Below are 19062 nucleotides of genomic sequence, written 5' to 3'. Positions count from 1 at the left end.
CAGCCCAGAGCTTCCTGCACCGCTGGTCCCGTCCAGCCCAGAGCTTCCTGCACCGCTGGTCCCGTCCAGCCCAGAGCTTCCTGCACCGCTGGTCCCGTCCAGCCCAGAGCTTCCTGCACCGCTGGTCCCGTCCAGCCCAGAGAAGCCTTCGCCGCTGGTCCCGTCCAGCCCAGAGCCTTCGCCGCTGGTCCCGTCCAGCCCAGAGAAGCCTTCGCCGCTGGTCCCGTCCAGCCCAGAGCCACCTTCGCCGCTGGTCCCGTCCAGCCCAGAGAAACCTTCGCCGCTGGTCCCGTCCAGCCCGCAGCCACCTTCGCCGCTGGTCCCGTCCAGCCCGCAGCCACCTTCGCCGCTGGTCCCGTCCAGCCCAGAGCCACCTTCGCCGCTGGTCCCGTCCAGCCCAGAGCCACCTTCGCCGCTGGTCCCATCCAGCCCACAGCCACCTTCGCCGCTGGTCCCATCCAGCCCAGGACCGCCTTCGCCGCTGGCCCCGGTCAGCTCAGAGCCTTCTTCGCCGCTGGTCCCGTCCAGTCCAGACCCATCTTTGCTGCTGGTCCTGTCCAGTGCTGACCTCCCCAAGAAAATTTTGGGGGGGGGCAATAAGTCCTCTGAGGGTATCGTGGAGGCCCTTCCGACAGGGTCCACACCGCCATGGCCGCCCGAAGGGTCCACACCGCCATGGCCGCCCGAAGGGTCCACACCGCCATGGCCGCCCGAAGGGTCCACACCGCCATGGCCGCCCGAAGGGTCCACACCGCCATGGCCGCCCGAAGGGTCCACACCGCCATGGCCGCCCGAAGGGTCCACACCGCCATGGCCGCCCGAAGGGTCCACACCGCCATGGCCGCCCGAAGGGTCCTGGCCGCCTGCACGTCCTGCTCCGCCCTGGCCGCCTGCTCGTCCTGCTCCGCCCTGGCCGCCTGCACGTCCTGCTCCGCCCTGGCCGCCTGCACGTCCTGCTCCGCCCTGGCCGCCTGCACGTCCTGCTCCGCCCTGGCCGCCTGCACGTCCTGCTCCGCCCTGGAGGCTTCCTGCTCCAGATCGGCCACCCCTTCATCAGCCTCCAGGGCGCCCACCCCCCCACCCCTTTGTTGTTCTACGGCGCGAGGTCGCGCCTTGTTGAAGGGGGGCGTTATGTCACAGTCTTCGTCTGTCTTAGTCTGCACTACACTTCCCAGAATCCCTTGTGTCTCCACACCTGAACTCACTCCCTCAATTATCCACCCGTTCAGCGTCATCATCTGTGTCACCTGTCTTCACCTGTGTTTCCTTGTCTGTTTCCCGCCACCTATCTGTTACCATGGACACTGATCACTTCCTCACAGCTGCCTGTCATTTGTGTTCATCATCACTGTGTATTTGAGTTCCTGGCTGTTATCTGTTCAGTGTCCGGTATTGTTTGTGTTTGTGTATTATGTTGCACGCTGTTACACTCTGTTACACCTGCTATTGGAATAAACCTTGTTTACACTCCTATCCACGTTCGTCTGCTTGCTTCATCTGCCTAGTCGTGACAATTACATAGAGGTCGACCGATTAATCGGTTTTGCAGAATATATCGGTACCGATAGTGGATTGGTGGAACTATCGTTATCGGCACAATTCCATACCGATAGTTTTTCCGGGTAGCGTCCGTTGCTGGAGCGGCTGAGAAGAGTGTGCTGTCATTACAAGAGACTACTGGAATTATACAGAGCGAGAGCAGCCTCTAGAGGCCAAGTAAAAACTATCACTGGCGACTCGAGTTGTTTATTGTAACCAGAGGTGGGAAGTAACGAAGTACAAATACTTTGTTACTGTACTCAAGTAGATTTATTTTTGTGCCGACTTTTTACTTCTAGGCTACTCCTTACATTTTTAACACAAATATCGGTACTTTCTACTCCTTACATTTTACAAAATTGGCTCGTTACTTAAAGGTGCATAGCGCAAGATTCTGAGTTTTTGCAGAACTATGCCACCTCTGGCGGCAAGCCAAAACTGCAGCCAGAGATGTGCACGCTCATGGACCACACGCACACGCACGCTTGCACGAGCAAGAGCTGTTCATAACCAAAGGAGCATCAGCCGCAAATCTTTTGTTTACAATCATAATGTCTTCAGAGGTAATAAAGTTATAAATCTGCAAGTCATTTTAAATATGTGAAAGGAAAGGCAATTGAGTAAATTACACACTTATGTGTGAGGGAAAAACGGGGGTAGTAGAAAACTTCGTTTTTTATTTCCATCTATCTCCATTTTGAACTGTGTTATGCGTTTACTGTATCCACTTATGATTTTATTATTATGGAAATACGTTCATTAACAATATAAGTTGTTACTTTGTAAAAGCTCAAAGCTACACAGTCGGTCAAAAAAGTACACTCAATTGTCTCAAGGTAATAAACAATTAAATGGCACTATGACGTTACCATAAAAACCAAACAGGCTAATCCGCCGAAGATATCCGGGGGTTTAGCCTGTGTTATTGATCTGCTAAGTAGCATATTCCAATAGCAATACATCCTAATTAAGCAGTAATTTGCTCAAAATTTGTGTCTAATTATCTAACTTATATATCAGCATTTTATATCACACTCAAGATATTTTAACTGTTTTAATCGAATAGCAAAAGCAGACCGGAGATCTCTCCATTTGTTGAAAGCCTTCCCTATGTTTACTCTTGTCTTATTCCGACGCCTGTCTGAGTCCAATTTGGCCCTTTTGGTTGCACTAGACAAAAGTTTTCTTTTTTTATCTTACGTGGAGTTTGCGTTGGTGTTTGAAATGAACTACAAGCAGGTCTCTTACAATCCGTCTTCTACGGAGAATGCCGGCGAATACACAAACCTGCCAGACATAGCTATGTGAGCGTGCCGTGAACGCGCATGACGTCTCGCCCAGTCTGAAATTCCGGCCCGAATCCCTCTTATTTATTTTACTTTACAGGATTATAGAGACAATCTCAGTGATCAGAGAAGGGCTCATTCAGCCCATCGGGCAATTGTTTAACCATGTATGGGTTAGAAAACGGGTATTTTTAACATGAAAAGTTGCTTAATGCACCTTTAAGTTTCAAATAATTTCAGTGTTACTGTTATTATTTTTCGCATCATCAATACCGAATTCAATCTAATTGGATTGGAATATACGTTGCACTTGACGCACCACTACAAGACGACTCGACAGATTCGGCGGCATTCATTCACGGCAAATCATTGCGGCTTGATGGCAGTAACGTTAGCACATAGTAGTATGGACGGCGACATTATTGAAAATGAAGAAAATGGAGATCCCAGAGATTCGGCAGACAAGCAGCAAGACATTCCCAATCATCCTTGGCCTTATCTGAGAGAGATGTTTGAGATAGGCATCAAGAATGATTCCTGGCGAATTTGCTGCAAATTGTGCCAACCGAAACACCACGAACTGCTGGCTTTCAAGAATTCAACATCGAATTTTAAAAAACATATAAAGATAAATGCATCTTTTTGTTATCAAAAGCTATTTGCTGTTTGTTTCAGTAACTTTATTAAGTTTACGTTAATGGTCAGTTACATTTGTAATTGTGCTAGCAATGACAATGCCTTGGTTTGCTAGCATTTAGTTAAAGTAACCCAAGTAACGTTTGGGTTAGCGTGCATTCAGTTTATTTGAAAATAATCAAATACTAGCTGATACAATATATGCATGTATAACTTTATATTAAAAAACAAATTCAGTAACTTGATTTAGTGTAACTGTGCTGTAGTAACGTTACTCAAGGCTATTCTTGTTTTCGAGACCATCTTTAAGCATAGCAGACTCTTTGGATTTATATGAAATGGTAAAACTTTACAATAAGATTACATTTTTAGCATTAGGTTAATAAATGTTGTAGTATAGTCTGTTGTTAGTTTGTTAATATCAACATTTACTAATACATTTTAAATTGACATTTAATTTGCATTTTATCTAATACTAGTATGAACTAACATGAATGATCAAGTTACAATTGTCTTGCTCAAATATTAATAAAAAAAATGTATATTGCATAATGCATATAGTTCATGAAAGCTAGCTAATACATCCTTGTTAAAAAATGGGACTTGAAAAGTGTTACCTATGATATTTACCTATGTTTCTAGGTTATAGAATGAATGAAACCTTTATTGCCCCGAGGGGAATTTGTTTTGCACTCAATGGGAGCCACATTAAACATTTAGCACAGATGAAAAAAACACCAAACATCCAACAACATTGTAGACATAGAGGATACAGAAAACAAAACAAAAACAACAAACGCAGCAATGGTGGTGACATGCAATCATCAGTCCAATAGCTAAGATGAATCAATACATAATTAAATAAATAATCAATAGTCCACATTATAGAATGCCTATGTGCCTGCCTGTGTCTGATCTGTTCAGTAACTGAATGCTCCTCGGCATAAATGATGTAATGGCACTTTTTGCATTTGTTGGGGGCATTCGAAATCTACGTCCAGACGGGAAGGGGGAAAACTTTGAGCAAAGTGGATGGATAATCCAGTATCCTCAGAGCCAGATTGAGGCTATACTGATCTGTGAGGTTGGAGATGCTTTTAACAACGGATCCAGTAATTCCCCCACACCAATATTTTTTTTTATCCAGTATCCATTTTACAAATATTGGTTGATTAATTGGTTATCGGCACGTACGGTCAAACCTAAACATTGGTATCAGTAAAATCTTTTTAAAATCCATCACTATCGGTCGACCTCTAGTGTTACACATATATCTTCCATCTCATCTCACGTTACGCCAATCATTGTGGAGAATGACGGTCTCTCACGAGCACAAGTTAAAGGAGTAGTTAGCTTATAAATGAAAATTTCGTCATCATTTACTCACCCTCAAGTTGTTTCAAACCTGTATGAATTTCTTTCTTCTGCTGAACACAAAAGGAGATATTTTGAAGAATGTCGGTAACCATACAGTTAATGGATCCCATTGACTTCTATAGTATTTTTTTTTTACTACATCAACTGTCTGGTTACCGGTTAAATTGTTTGGCATTTGTCTTGAAACCATGTACAGATTCTGCAAAAAGAGGAAGATGTTAGAAGAGAACTTCCGAATGTAGGCTACCACAGTGAAAATAAGGTCTTCGCTGATGAACAAGAGAATATCTGATGAGGGCAGCTGAGGCACTTTATGGATGGTGTCCATGTGATGTAAGTAGGATAAACAGTATTAAAGACAAGAGAGGATAAAGTTAGGAGAGAACTATCAATTTATAGTGGTGCCAGTGCAAAACATGAAGATGGGGAAAATATTGAAAACACACACACGCTTTTCTGTTTTATTATTATGATGCTAATGTAACACAAAAATATTGTTCAATTGTTAAAGCGGGTGCACATTTACTCATTTTATAATTTTATATCCTAGGGTGTTACAACTAACCCGGACTTTGGTGTGAATTGTAACATTTCACACCAAAGGTGTGATGTTTGTAACATCTCCTTGTGTTTAAAAACGAAAACCATGCATTTTCTGTTTGTGCTGCAAAGATAACCTCTGTTATTTAATAGCAGACACTTGTAACTAGTTTGAATCACATTTTGAACACAATGCTTAAAAAAGAACTTCAAGATACAGACAGAAATGTAAAAAAATTTTTACAACCATCCCTGGTTTCTACCTTATTTCCTTTTAAGAAAGATTCTCCCTTAAAAGAGTCACCTAAGCCTTAGGGGTTCCCCTAAAACAGAATGAGGGAAAAACAATTGATCACAAAACAATTCACAGTAAAACGTTATTCACACAATAAGTCATACTAGCCTTTAAATGTAAAAATTATCCATTTTATTTACACAAACTTTATATAATGCTCATTGAGGATGCAAACAACCCCTCACAAAAACAATGAATAAAAGACTAAAAGTAGTTTTATTCAGTGAGGCTTCTTATAAACAGACAAGACTTTTACTTGATATCAGTTATTATACTTTTTCCCCCACCCCCCACTGGTGTATTTTAGTGAGCAATGGAACAAAAGATAGTATGCGGTTTCCTATTGACCAAGTGAAAAGAGTTTCCTGAGTACAGATTTGTCCATATGTACACCAGTACAAATCCAGTGCAATATCCACATCACGTTCCTCCCTGTAGTACAGACGAGCCCTTTCATTTGAAACATCCAGTTGAACTTTGGCAAAGCATTCTCACTCCATTTAGCGTCCTTTAGGCCTTGGACGATTGCTTGTCCTTGCCAACATGCTCTGAAGCCTCTTCCTTTCAAGCAAATATTTAATGAAGAATGCATGGGGTTGGTTCAAATGGCACCCAGAAAAGTAAGACAGCCAGTGAAGAAGTCATCATTTGAAGTCATATATGTAGATGCATTGGTCAGTCTGTTAGAAAGTTCCGGGTTATATTGGTTTAAGACCCATTCTCTCCTTAAGGACATCAGCAGCATTCGCTTGGCATCCACAAGCATTGAGTTCACGTCTCTTCTCAATATCAGTACAGTCTCAGCACCTATAGTACTCTCTTCGTTGCTTTTCTACACTTGTTATTGTGGCAGTAGAGACCCCCTCTTTTGTTAATGCAGCGATACAGACATTATTTTTGCAGGGGCTCCTGTATGAAAACCCAATTTATTAAAAAAGAGATTACTAAAAAAAAATTTGGGAGAAAAAAAGCAAACGTTACTTGCAAAATATATATCAATATGTACAAATTCCATGCTCCAGGTTAGTCATTACTGCAAGAAAGCAATAGGAGAAAACTGTTAGGAGACACACACAAGAAGCAGTCATAATGCAATGTCCTCATTTTTATGTCAAGGATGTTGGGAAAACTAGCAGGACTCATAGTTTCCCCGGATGACATATATAATTATACCTTATGCCAGCATCCTGGTATGGGCAGGCCATCTCGCCCCTGTCAATAAAGAAGAAAAGAAAATCAATGATTTGTTTCAAAGTTCTTACTGATGGGGCATGAAGGAATGGCGAATGACATATGAAGACTGCCACCAATGATTATGTGAGACTAAAGGAAGCACACTACCCCACAGAGGAACAACTTTGGGAGTAAATCTGAAAGTGAAACGCAGCACACATCATGCTCGCATCATCACTACAGCTCAGATGGACAAAATCATAAACCCAGGTGGGTGCAGTTATTTCTCTCATGTGATCTATATTTGTACAGGGCAAGGCATAGGTTTGATATGAACACTTACAATGGAGTTAGAATTGGGGATCAGATAGGATGGTCAAATAGTTGTCCATGAACCAACTAGTCTGTAATTTGTGAGGTTGTTAAATCCAATTAAACTTAAAAATATATATATTTTAGCTTTATTTTTCATATTTAGGACAAAGTGTTAACATTGTTGAAAGTAAGGTAATTTGATTTTGTCAATTGGTTGAGAACATTCTTACACAATTAGTGTCTGGTTGAAAAGATTCTTCCTTGGCACTGACTAGATGTTTAAATGCTCCACATAGTTGTTGGTTCTGAAGATGTGCAGTTGTGCATGTCCCTAATCAGAATTTTATTCTGTATATGGGGGAACACTGCTTTGCAAATTGAGAGACTATAAGATAACTTGTGATAAAGTAGTTCAGAAGCTATGGTCTATGCCAAGCCACCTGAATTAGATCTCATGGTTGAGGACAGGGGAACCCACAGCACCAGGATGAAACATGTGAGCACAAACACAAGTTTAAAAATACTGTACCAAAGGCCAAGGGGCATCTGATGAAACCCTTGCCTCCCCACCATTCTCTCAAACCCCATTTGGTGTCCTGTCAGTAAAACCCATTCATGTCAAATCCTAGCTGTTGTAAACTCATTCACACAGATCTGAATTTGCTATTCACATGCATAAAAGGGACAGAAAAGAGCATTGCATTTATTTTTTCCAAACAACATGCACAGGGTTTCATTACATACCACAGGACAAGGCTGATCAAGCCCTGGAGGTCCATGCTCTCCCTTCTGTCCTTTCAGACCTTTCTTTCCTATTGAGCCTCTCTCACCCTGCATGGAGAAATTAAGAATAGTTTGCTTTGTCAGATTGTACTCGAACAGCATACACCAGGCTTGAGATTTGATTTTATAACAATATACCATATATACAGTATTACCCACATACAAACAGTAATTCTTGAAAATAAAGTATTTGTTTCTCTAACCTTCTCTCCCCTGTCTCCTCTCTCCCCCTTTTCTCCTTGAAGCCCTGGGAAACCCTGTCACATGAGAGCCATGTTCAGTAAGTAATTACTTAATATACTCGAGTGTGTAACCACTAGCACAATAATCACTTACATCTAATCCTGGTTCACCTTGTTTTCCCTTGAAAACAAACCATGAGAGAAGAATTAGCATTATATGCAGGCCTAGTTCTGTCATGACAACTCTCAAAGTGTTTGGCATGGTAATAGGTAAGACAATGTTGATGTGTTTGGTCTTGGCGGAATAGATCTGCTACGCTGCTGCTTTTGGTTTTATTCCTGCTGCTGTAGGTTATTGCTGCTACTGCAGAGCAAGTACAGGACTTGTTACTGCTAATACACGACACACTGCTATGAGAAGACATGCTGCTTCTGCTGTACAATATAGAGTTCATTAATTACCCGTAGCAGATCTATACAGGTGGAGCTGGGGAAGGTGGAGGGCTTCTGAAAGCACTCTGCACTACTAAGGCAAATGCTACCCAAATATTTGAAGGTTGAGCACGCAAGCTAATTGTCTACTGATACAGCAGGAACCAATCAGCTGTGCCCTATAGAGAATGATGTGATTACGAGCAGGTTGAGTTAAAGGACCTATTAGGCTACACCATCTAGAGTTTCATGACAGAACTTATTGTTATTTTCAGACTTATTGTCTTGTCTTTTTAAGGTGTATAAAACACTGACCTTTTCACCTTTTGCACCTGGCAGGCCTACTAAGCCATTAGACCCTGGAAAGCCTTGAGGACCCTGTGCACAACAAGCAGAATTGTATCTGTCCAGGCTTCTCACATCTATACAAGTCTTGGAATGGTTTCTGCATATTGGCTTTTTAACAAAACTTACTCGTTGCCCAGATGGACCTTTCTCTCCAGCATCTCCCTTTTCTCCGTTGACTGCCTCACCAGGCTCTCCCTGTGTTACATTTTAAATTCATTAAAAAATATATATTTGCCATGACCACAAAATGCACCAGAAAGGGTAATTCCTTTACAACAATACATCACAGTCTCACCTTGGGTCCAGGCAATCCATGATATCCCTGGAAAAAAAAATGGTTAGTCTTCTTAGCTTTCCTTAACAAAAAAACTTATGAACTATTAGTAAACTGTATTCCTCCTTACGGCATGCCCAGGGGGTCCAGGAGGCCCTGGTGGGCCAGGCAAAGAGATAATCTGGGCCTACAAGAGAGTTATCAAGATCAGTCCAATTAAGATACATCTGAATTAGGTTCTTCATATTTTAAATGTGTAGAGTGTGCGTTAAACTCACCAAATTGTCCTCAAGCCTAGAGTCTCCTTTATCTCCTTTTTGCCCTGCTGCTCCCTAAAACACGATGATACAATAACATAATCCTTGTAGTAAACAAACATCAGTAAACGTCACATGCTATATGTTGTAAATACTCACTGAAGGCCCTGTCAGTCCAATATCCCCTTTTTCTCCAGCTGCTCCAGGCTCTCCTGCATCACCTCTATCTCCCTTGTGGCCCTGGATGAGACATCACCTTATATAATGCAGTATACTTGCACGACTAAAACCAGGTTTGCACTGTACGATTTTGGCCAGGATTTGGCCGTCTGAGGCAAATTTTGTGAACCCCAAAAGATTACTTGGATCCTAGACCAAAATCTGAAGTCTTTGATTGTTAGTTTGACATGTTCGGCGATGGCTGGTTAATGACCATCGCGATCAAATTTGACCTCAGACAAAATTCTGGCAGTGTATGAAGATTTGACGCACAGTCCTGTAGTGTGACTTCTACCACAACCGTCAAATTAAAAACCAAATAAGAGTGCTAAACCTGATGATGCAATTGACCTATCGGTAAGCCCCTCCCCTTAAACGCAGATGAGCCAATGGCAGTTGAGTATCAGTTGCACGAGGACCGGAACTCGGACATCTTTAGGTTTCAGCGCCATAGAGAAACATTGGAAGATCTGAAGCTCTCATCGGTTTTCTGGTGTTTATGCTACAAAAATGCTAAAACTATGTGCCTGGGGTACTACCACGAATTCCAGGCATCCTGAAAGAATTGGCATGGGTATTTATGTATTGAATCACCGTACTGTGCGTGCATTCACCAGCGTTTTTTTCAAAAGTGTGATAAGATTTGCGCGAACGGACCAATTATCTGCACAAATGAACAACTGAAGCCCGGTTAATTTATTATATCAATGATGTGAGCGCAGTAACCTGGTTCCCTAAGGATTCAACCCCAATCTCAATGAAGGCGAAAACATAAATTTTCTGGTTGGCATACCCTCATTAAGTTTAATAAACAATTAAAGTTAGTGAGTCCATGCTAACGTACAAACCTAAATAGCTAACTGTTCTCACATCATGTACAGTAGGTAAAAAACAGCCATCTGCGATCGTGACGACCATAACATGAGGCTTCTCCCACTTGCATAGTGATCTGCATAAATCCGATAGTGATCGGAATAAAATATCCGATAGATTAATTAGTGAGGTAATTACCACCCCTTGCTCCATACACACTGTCTTCGTTTTTTCCCAGTTTTCTTTTCAAGATCAAATTTAACCCAAGAGATTGTTGTTTGCTAGCCACCATTCCTATCCAGGGCCGGCACCACGAGGCATTGCGCCCTCAGTTTTAATTTAGGGGAAAGAGTCTCTTTTGCGGCTTAATGGCCTTTTAATAACAATTTTGTTTAATATCAAAAATTGTCTAGCAGTTTAGCAAACAGATGACTTCATTTTACATCACTCACTTATTCGGCTGATTCGGATGTTAAGATTGGAGGAACGAAAGAGTTCTCTATTCATCTCCCAGTTCACTTTTATATTTCAGGAGAAATTGATGAATTTACTTGCTGTAAATCCAACACATCTGATTCTCTGAATTGTGGCCATCATGCGTTATAGATCAACTAACATGATCATTATAAAGGCGACAAAACACATTCACTTCCACATATTTGACAATCGTAGTATATCATATGGTTCATGATATAATTAACAAATTTGCGAATGTTTTGAATAAAATAAAATAAAAGCGATACATCTGTCATTTAGTGTAGCTGCATGGAATTAAAACGTTTTAAAATAACGTTCTAAAATAAAATTCACACTGGTAGCTCAGCTAGAATATAGAGACCCTAGAATATATAATATATATCCCCAAAAAATAACTTTGCCCCTTCAAGAATTATGAATGCCCGTCCAGTTCATGTGTCCTGGGTTGGCGCCAGCTCTGTTTCTATCCAGCATGTAAATACAGCACAGTCACCAAATGTCACGGATTGGTTGAGACAGCTTAAGTATAATCAGATTGTGTAGAAACCAACCTGCTTTCCTTCAGGTCCTTGCGCTCCATGTAATCCCATTTCTCCCTGTTACAAATACATATTTGAAATAAATGTAGTAATATTCCAGCAATGGAAACTGCTGAATGTCCATGCAATTCAGTGAAAATATATCACTCACTTTTGGCCCTTGCTCTCCAGGAGGGCCTGGAGGCCCCTATTGATACAAAGAAAATATGAATACAAAAAGGTAATAGAGGGATTTTCACACAGGATTTTACTTTTTTTTTCTGACTAAAATATACCTGCAGTGCTTTGAGTCTAGCAGCCAGATCAGCATTTTCTGTGAAGCCAGTAGCTCCTTTCTCTCCAGGCAAACCCTGAGGGAGAGACAGTTGGAAATGACTGTCAAGAATCTGAGATGTTAAAAGAGAACAGATTTATGTAATGGGGGGAAAGACTTCAATAAACACTCACCTGGGGTCCTGGATCCCCAACATCTCCCTTTTCACCCAAAGGAAGAGGATCATGATTACTGTATTATCTTAGTATCTGCATTTACCCAGTAAACTGACCTGAATACAACTATATCTCATAAACACAACTACATCTACTTTTACAATTACCATCTTCTCAACTGACAGCTCACCTTCAAGCCAGGGGATCCATCAATCCCCTTTTTCCCCTCAGTACCTGGAGCACCCTGATCCCCCTATATGCAAAAACAATTCCTGCATGAAATTATGGTTGTCTTTGTGTTTATGAGAAAAGAAAAAAAGTTGGAGGGGGTAAAAAAAATCTAACCTTTGGCCCTAAAGGGCCCTGTGGTCCAGAAATGCCATTGACACCATTTGTACCCTTAATGAGAAAACAATTGATATTGATTTTGTAACCAAATAATGTGTTAAATATTCTTATTTTCGAATAGTATATCTATCAATTTACATTTTGAAATATAAGAAACGTGCATGTTCTGCTTTAAGCGTGTAATTGTGCTGTATTTATTCAAAATAAATGCCATTTGGTGCATGCAACATTCATTTTTAATTGTGTCTGAAGTGTCCAAATACTTTAGGGACCACTGTATGTGATTCACATATGTTTGTAGACACACACAGGCATATTACCTGCATGCCAGGTGGTCCTCTTGGTCCCTGTAGGGGGAATATATATATATATATATTACAGTAGCTAGTATGTAAAGTCACCCTCATTTATGCATAATCTCTTTGAATTACATGAAGTTGTAGATTCAAGATTCAAAATATGAGTATATCTAAGTAAACAAAAATACATATATAAAGTTCTACCTCGTTTCCATCTTTTCCAGGAGGACCCTGTTTTTTTAGAAAGCAAACACAAGGAATGAGTCATATTTAAAGAAACAGGCATAGGCTTGCTCTGTTGACTGTCCACTAGATGTGAGGCCTCTTGTTTAACATATTGTAACTACTTCAAAAAAATGTTTTCAAACATATGTGAACAAAAAAGTTAAGATGATCCAAATGCCATCTGTATCAATACTGTCTGTATCAAAATTATTTGATACAGACAACAGCTCTGAAGTGTAGCAGGGCTATTCAGCCAATAGGCGTAATTTGGGAACACACCAAAACAACAGTCACAGCAGCAGACAACAGTCAATTTCTGGCAGACATCCTGTAAGCTTCCAAGGACATATTCAAGCCAGCTAGGGATTCAAAATTGAAGAAATGTTGCATAACACCTGCTTAAAATCAGATTAATTTGTAAGACATGTATCCCTACAGGCACTCGATAAGTTCTGCAGCGCAATGTCTGTCATGCTCCACGGCACTTCTGAGAAGGACAAAGGCATGGCATCAGGCCTAATGAGGTGGTTTCACTTAAGCATATATAAACACAATTTGAGACACAATAACAGGAAATGGCCTTTGAGCTTCTTGACCCAAAAACATCTGCTCCCAATATGAGGCAGAGTGCAGGGTGAGAATTGTTGCCCTTCAACACTGCACTATTCTTTGTTTGGTTTAGATGGTAGCCTGAAAAGGAAACAAAGTGCATAACATGTTGGGATAAACTGGCTGAGGAAAACAGGGAATTTACTACAAATGCAGAAAGCATCAGAGTTACATACTCTGGAGCTGAACATAATGCATTACTGAAAACAGCATGTTGAGGCTTCATTCAGGGGCGCAGGAAGTAGGGGTGCTGTGTTTTCACAGGATTCTAAATGCAATGCAAATTTTTGTTTACTTACATTTGGTCATTTTTAGCATTTAGTAATTTATTTGAAATATACACTTTCAGTGGGTTTTTAAAAAGTGTTATTTATATGTTAAATTAAAGGGGTGGTATAATGCCCCTTTTTACAATATGTAAAATAAGTCTCTGTTGTCCCCAGAGTGTGTATGTGAAGTTTTAGCTCAAAATACCCCCACAGAATTGTTTTTAAGTATTTTAAAATTGTCCCTTTTTGAGGGTCAGTAAAAACTTGTTGTTTCGTGTGTGTCCCTTTAAATGCAAATGAGCTGCAAAACAGAGGGCGGAGCTTCAAGAGCTTGTGTGTGCTAGCAGCTCCGATTACCTCATAGAGACATGCATTAAAATGTCAGAAACTGTTCTGCCTTTTATGTTTAAACTCAAGTCATATCATACTGATGTCATATTGTGACTGTAGCAGTGCGCGTAGAAAGTACTCGTCTGCTCTTCTCCTGAGCGCAAGTCCACCTTCGGTGTTTTGTAAGCAGGCAGGCTTTTTATTCGTTTGTTATTCCTTGTTGCTGTGCAGGCTGTTTTATTGTATATGGCAGTGTAAACAGTCAAATTACCCTTTTATTTAAAGGCTTATGTCCCTATGGAACGTAAAACAACTGCTGTTCTGTATTCTAAAAACAAGCATCACTATTAATATTGCTCAAATTTGTTGTAAAATATTTTAATAAACCCCTAACCCTAAGTTAAACTTGTCCCACATCTCAGAACTGCCATAAATGATACCGAAAGTTGTGCATAAAGATTTTTTTTGTGTGAAAATAACAATAATAATACTTTATATTTATACAGCACTTTTCTTGAAATGTACACCCAAATCCATAGTGTGTCAAAGATGAGGCCTATTCAGAGACGGTGCCAACGGTGTGAAACCCACTGCAAATACTGGGCCAATAACTGCTTAACGATGGCCCAACATTGGCTGACGGCCGACCATTGGCTTGGTGTGTCACATCATTTACACCATAGAAACCACATAGCGACTCAGAATGCATAGCAACCATTGCACTTGTAGAATTGTATTCTACAGCTACCTGTCCTACACAATTTGTGCATTTTTAAACCAAGTCACTTTGATTTGGGAGCATCTGCCAAGAACGCAAGTGTAGAAGGAAATGCAGTGTGTCTGAACCCAACACTGAGCACAGGGTTCAGCTCAGTGAGAAGCTGCACCTGGTCTTCTGAGCAGGGGTTGTCGGCACAGTGTGACTCATAAATGAGACGCAACAGCTGTTGAATGAGTGAGCTCAGTAAAGAAACAGGCACAAGAGTCCATGTGAGATAGAAAGCAAGTGTCTCACCGGCTCTCCTGGGTGGCCCTGTGGCCCATCTTTGCCTGTGTTTCCTGGAGGCCCTCTGGGACCAGGTGTTCCTGGAGGACCTGGGGGACCAGCCTGACCTTGATCACCCTGCAGAATGAGAGACAGAACAAGTATTTTTGAATATTGTCTTTGAAAAGAGTTTCATTGTTGCTTCTGATCTCCGTAGTCTTGAGGTTACTCAAATAGGTAATTTAGGCCTGTAGACTAATTATGTTTCATACCGAAAGATTGGTTTCAGTATTCAGATGCAGCATGTAAAATGCTTCTGGGGCCAAACCTTCAAAGAGATATCTATAAAGAAATGTATTTTGTTCCTCACAAAAATCTCGTTTAACGTACTAAGATAATGCAAGACACTAGTGCTAAAGAAATGCAAAAAGCTATTTTGGCTTGATTATTTGCTGTGGTCTAGCAAACATGTTTTCGTCACTATTGTCAATAAACACAACAATTACCCTCTGTTTGAAATTCAAAGCAGGAATGCAACACAACATTGTAAACTGCCAGATTTGCTAATTGGAGACAAGGACACAGAAGAAATGGAGAAAATTAGAAAAACAGCAAGGCATGCTCAAGTCTAGCTCTACCTTTAGAAGGCGCCTGTGAAAAGTGTGATGGTCAGCTGTAGCTGAGAAAGCCATGCTCATAGCGATGGAAGACCATCTGACAGCAGAGGACGGATAATGAGAAAGATGGACAGAGTGCATAAGAAACAAAGCCAGTAATCACAGCTGGAGAAACATACATTCAGCCTTTGCAGTCTTCTCTCAGCATAAGGGGTTGTGGGAACAAAGGAGAAGTGGAAAAACAATTGTGAAATAGAGTAAGGTATGAAGGCACAGATGTTTGTGAACATGGATGGCCACATGTGTCAGGAGATGCAGGGATGATAGGCTGAGAGGGACAAACCTTAACCGTGAGAATCTGATTACTGAGCAGGCCTGCAGAGGCAGCGTAGGCCGGTGGTCCCTGGGAGGTCAGAGGTCATATAGAAGAAAACGGAGGCAGGAAATGGCGTAAGGGGGAAAGAGGAGATGATTCGGAGAATGACACTGTTAGGATACATATAATGGAGGGTGATGACATCTCACATTGTAATTCTGAGCTTCAACTTGAAATTGAATCCTGTGAAAGTTATTCTGGCTATTCTTCTGTTTTAAGAAACCAAGCCCATACACCTTCTGGATATGATTAACTTTCAATGGGTGCACATGGTGATGAGGTTTATGTTTAGAGTTGTGGTTAGATAGGTCTGCAATGCATTCATGAAGAAAGGCTACTTTTTCCCTGGAGAAACTTTTTCATGATTTTCCTTTCTCACAGATTGTCAAGGTACGTACTCTGCAGGAACTGTACTGAAATGGTGTCGAGAACAACCACAGCATGCCTAGATTTCTGCACTGTAAGCAGAAAACAGGTACTTGCCCATGAACAACTTGCCGCCATGATGCTAAGTTGATTTTCATGGTTTCTGAGATATTACTATGCAGTTTCTAAGTAGTTTATAGTTCTGAACTTTTTCTATGTTGTTTTTAGAGATTTTCTGGGTGGCAAGTCTATGCTATGATCTCAATATATCAGTAAGGTCTTGACTATAAAACTTTTTTTTATAAAACTCAGACTTTTCCCCAGAACTTTCAAATACGTCTTTGTCAAGTCAACATTCAAAGTTTCTTAGACGAACTTGGCTTTTCCAATTAAAATGTGTTATGTGAATTTCTTTAAATTTAAATTCATTGCAATTTATCTGCATCCTGTTTGCAACCTCAATTCAAATTCAGGAACCGAACTGGAATGTAAACAGTATTCTCAGTTCAATTCTGAATGGTGCACAACACAACCCTAGACAGGACTTAGCAGGACATTCTTCTCAGCTACCTCAGATGACACAAAGACTACTTTGTGAGTCTGATCTGTTTCTTCTGTCTGGGCATAGGGCAAAAGTCACAAGTCAAGAGTAAGCATAAGGTCAACTATCCACCTGCACTACAAACCCTAGTCCTGCCATCTGGAAGGAAACACGGCTTTAATCGACTTCCAGGTCAAGGGGCCATCGTCCCATGAGAGCTTTAATGGATTCCAAGGGGTCATACTTCTCCTGCTTAACTGGAGTTGAAAAAGCGCTAATTTGACTCTTACATCCACACAAAAAGAGGAACACGGCCCATGGGAGATGCTGTTTTCCTTTTCCTGACTGCTCATGTCGCCACTTCAAGTGATTTGGTAATTTCTTTACTGTCAGACTTTGCTTTGCTTTTTTGTAAAGAAAAAAACAATGTAGTGCATACAACACATGTTCTTAACATAAAGAAAGAAAGCAGCCAAAGCACATGTTTCTAATTGTGCTGAATGGTCATGAGGTATGGTGGAAAAGAAGCACGGGGAGCCAAATGATTTAAATGATAGCTTGAGTAGATATAGATAGAGAAGTGGTACGATCTTCACTGACGGATTCCTGATTTGTCAAGGCTAACTTTTTTTCCCTGTGGATGAGGCGAAAACAGGCTTGGTGGAGGCATACAGGCAGTGACTGATACCATATTGAGGTTGTAATATGAATTAGTTTAACAGATTAAGATCTAACTTCTATTAACATCAGAATGTAAAACTGATAGCAACCAAGCCCTGCAATCTGAAAGGAAGAGGTTTAAATTGATTCCAGGTCAAGAGGCATCCTTAGATCAGTGTGACCTGTGTAAACTCAGACTTCTGAAGAAACTGAGCAAAAAAATGAGATGTGACACTCACCCTGGGTCCCACGTCTCCCTGGTCACCCTGTGGAGAGAGCAACCCTTAGCACTTATACGTTTTTTTTTTTTGTATCTCATTGGGTAACAAGCTCGAAATGCTTCAGTTAGAGCAATATTATCATTGTTTTGCTTTGATGGCTCCAATAAATTGTACATTTATCATGCTGGAATGTGTTGTAGGGTGAGTATACCTTATCTCCTTTTGGTCCTGGCATTCCCTGGCAAAAGAATAGAAAGATTCAAAGTGACAGATTAGAAATTGTTCTCAACAACGCAAGATATTTCCATTGCAAACCACAAGTCACACCACTTACACCTTCAAAAATGACTGGCAGATGTTTTAGAGGTTGAATCTGAGTGTTTGAATGAACTACTAGCTAAATGAAAAACAATCATTTATCACGAAATTTGAAGAGAGGGATTTAGAAGAGTGAAGATAAAACAATGAGATGACATTTCATTCTTGATGACAGCAAATATTTCTACATATCATTTTACATAAGAGCTTTTATTTTATGAGTGGGCGGCTGGTTTGAGGGAATGGATGATATTATTCTGGTTTTATTCTGCACAGTGGTCCATGCAGGACTTCCAGCGTCTTCTCAGAAGTCAGTGTAGTGTTGTCTTGGTATTGTTCAAAGTATGTTAAAAATGAGATTCTTGTCCTAAGTGCACTTAATGTTAACTTGAGCTCAAAGCATGAATTTGTGGACAGTTACAAAATGGTACAGCAGGAATCTTGGGAGAGTTTTTGTCACCTTTGATCTTTTTAAAGCGGACTGGAGTTTTATCAGGATATGCTGTAAAATATGGACGGGATTGGAGGTTGTTAATGTTGGACCCAACAATGATGACACTTAATAATTCACTTGATTTCATCCTCTGATGCTATGATTGTGATGGAGAAGCTACATTAGATGATTCTGACTTCACACATGGAGAACATTTACATAAGGTTGAGATGTTGTACATCTCTCATGTTATGTAAAGTGGTTTATGCAGACCCTCTTCTTCATGTGTGCCCAGTCAAAAACACACCCCTCTTTTCTTTAATCTTCAATGGTCCTTCAAGTAAACACTCGACTAAAGTGCCCTTCTGCTTTTAGCAAGAAAACATCCATCCTCTTGAGTGTGATTTTAAACCACTGACTCTAAACTTGGACGTAATAGGCGAAAGCTGTTGGTGTTTCACTGATGTGCTTCACCCAACTTGTGTGCAGTTCTGAGCAATTAATTGCTCCAATGTTTACCCGTTGAATGGGTTTTAAAAGAGGCCTTTGGC

At 40.9% G+C, this 19062-nt stretch overlaps 1 protein-coding gene across 1 annotated transcript in view; it reads right to left on the bottom strand.

Annotated features, from left to right (window-relative positions):
- Positions 1-5291: 5291 nt before the first annotated feature.
- The window catches only part of col23a1b (collagen type XXIII alpha 1 chain b), an 82893-nt gene continuing 69122 nt past the window's right edge, over positions 5292-19062 (bottom strand). The window contains 23 exon segments of the mRNA XM_079585279.1: positions 5292-6706; positions 6847-6885; positions 7906-7992; positions 8148-8201; positions 8281-8307; positions 8874-8936; positions 9033-9101; positions 9202-9228; positions 9311-9367; positions 9459-9512; positions 9597-9677; positions 11498-11542; positions 11637-11672; positions 11761-11835; positions 11933-11959; positions 12105-12167; positions 12260-12313; positions 12583-12609; positions 12766-12792; positions 15010-15117; positions 15940-15999; positions 17779-17805; positions 17972-17998. Coding sequence (XP_079441405.1) covers positions 6704-6706; positions 6847-6885; positions 7906-7992; positions 8148-8201; positions 8281-8307; positions 8874-8936; positions 9033-9101; positions 9202-9228; positions 9311-9367; positions 9459-9512; positions 9597-9677; positions 11498-11542; positions 11637-11672; positions 11761-11835; positions 11933-11959; positions 12105-12167; positions 12260-12313; positions 12583-12609; positions 12766-12792; positions 15010-15117; positions 15940-15999; positions 17779-17805; positions 17972-17998 — 1137 coding nt within the window. The 3' untranslated portion in view covers positions 5292-6703.

This window comes from Phoxinus phoxinus, assembly GCF_949152265.1.
Source record: "Phoxinus phoxinus genome assembly, chromosome: 17".
NCBI classification, from domain to species: Eukaryota; Metazoa; Chordata; class Actinopteri; order Cypriniformes; family Leuciscidae; genus Phoxinus; species Phoxinus phoxinus.
Note: the sequence above shows the minus strand (reverse complement) of the source record. Positions and strands in the feature narration are given on the sequence as shown.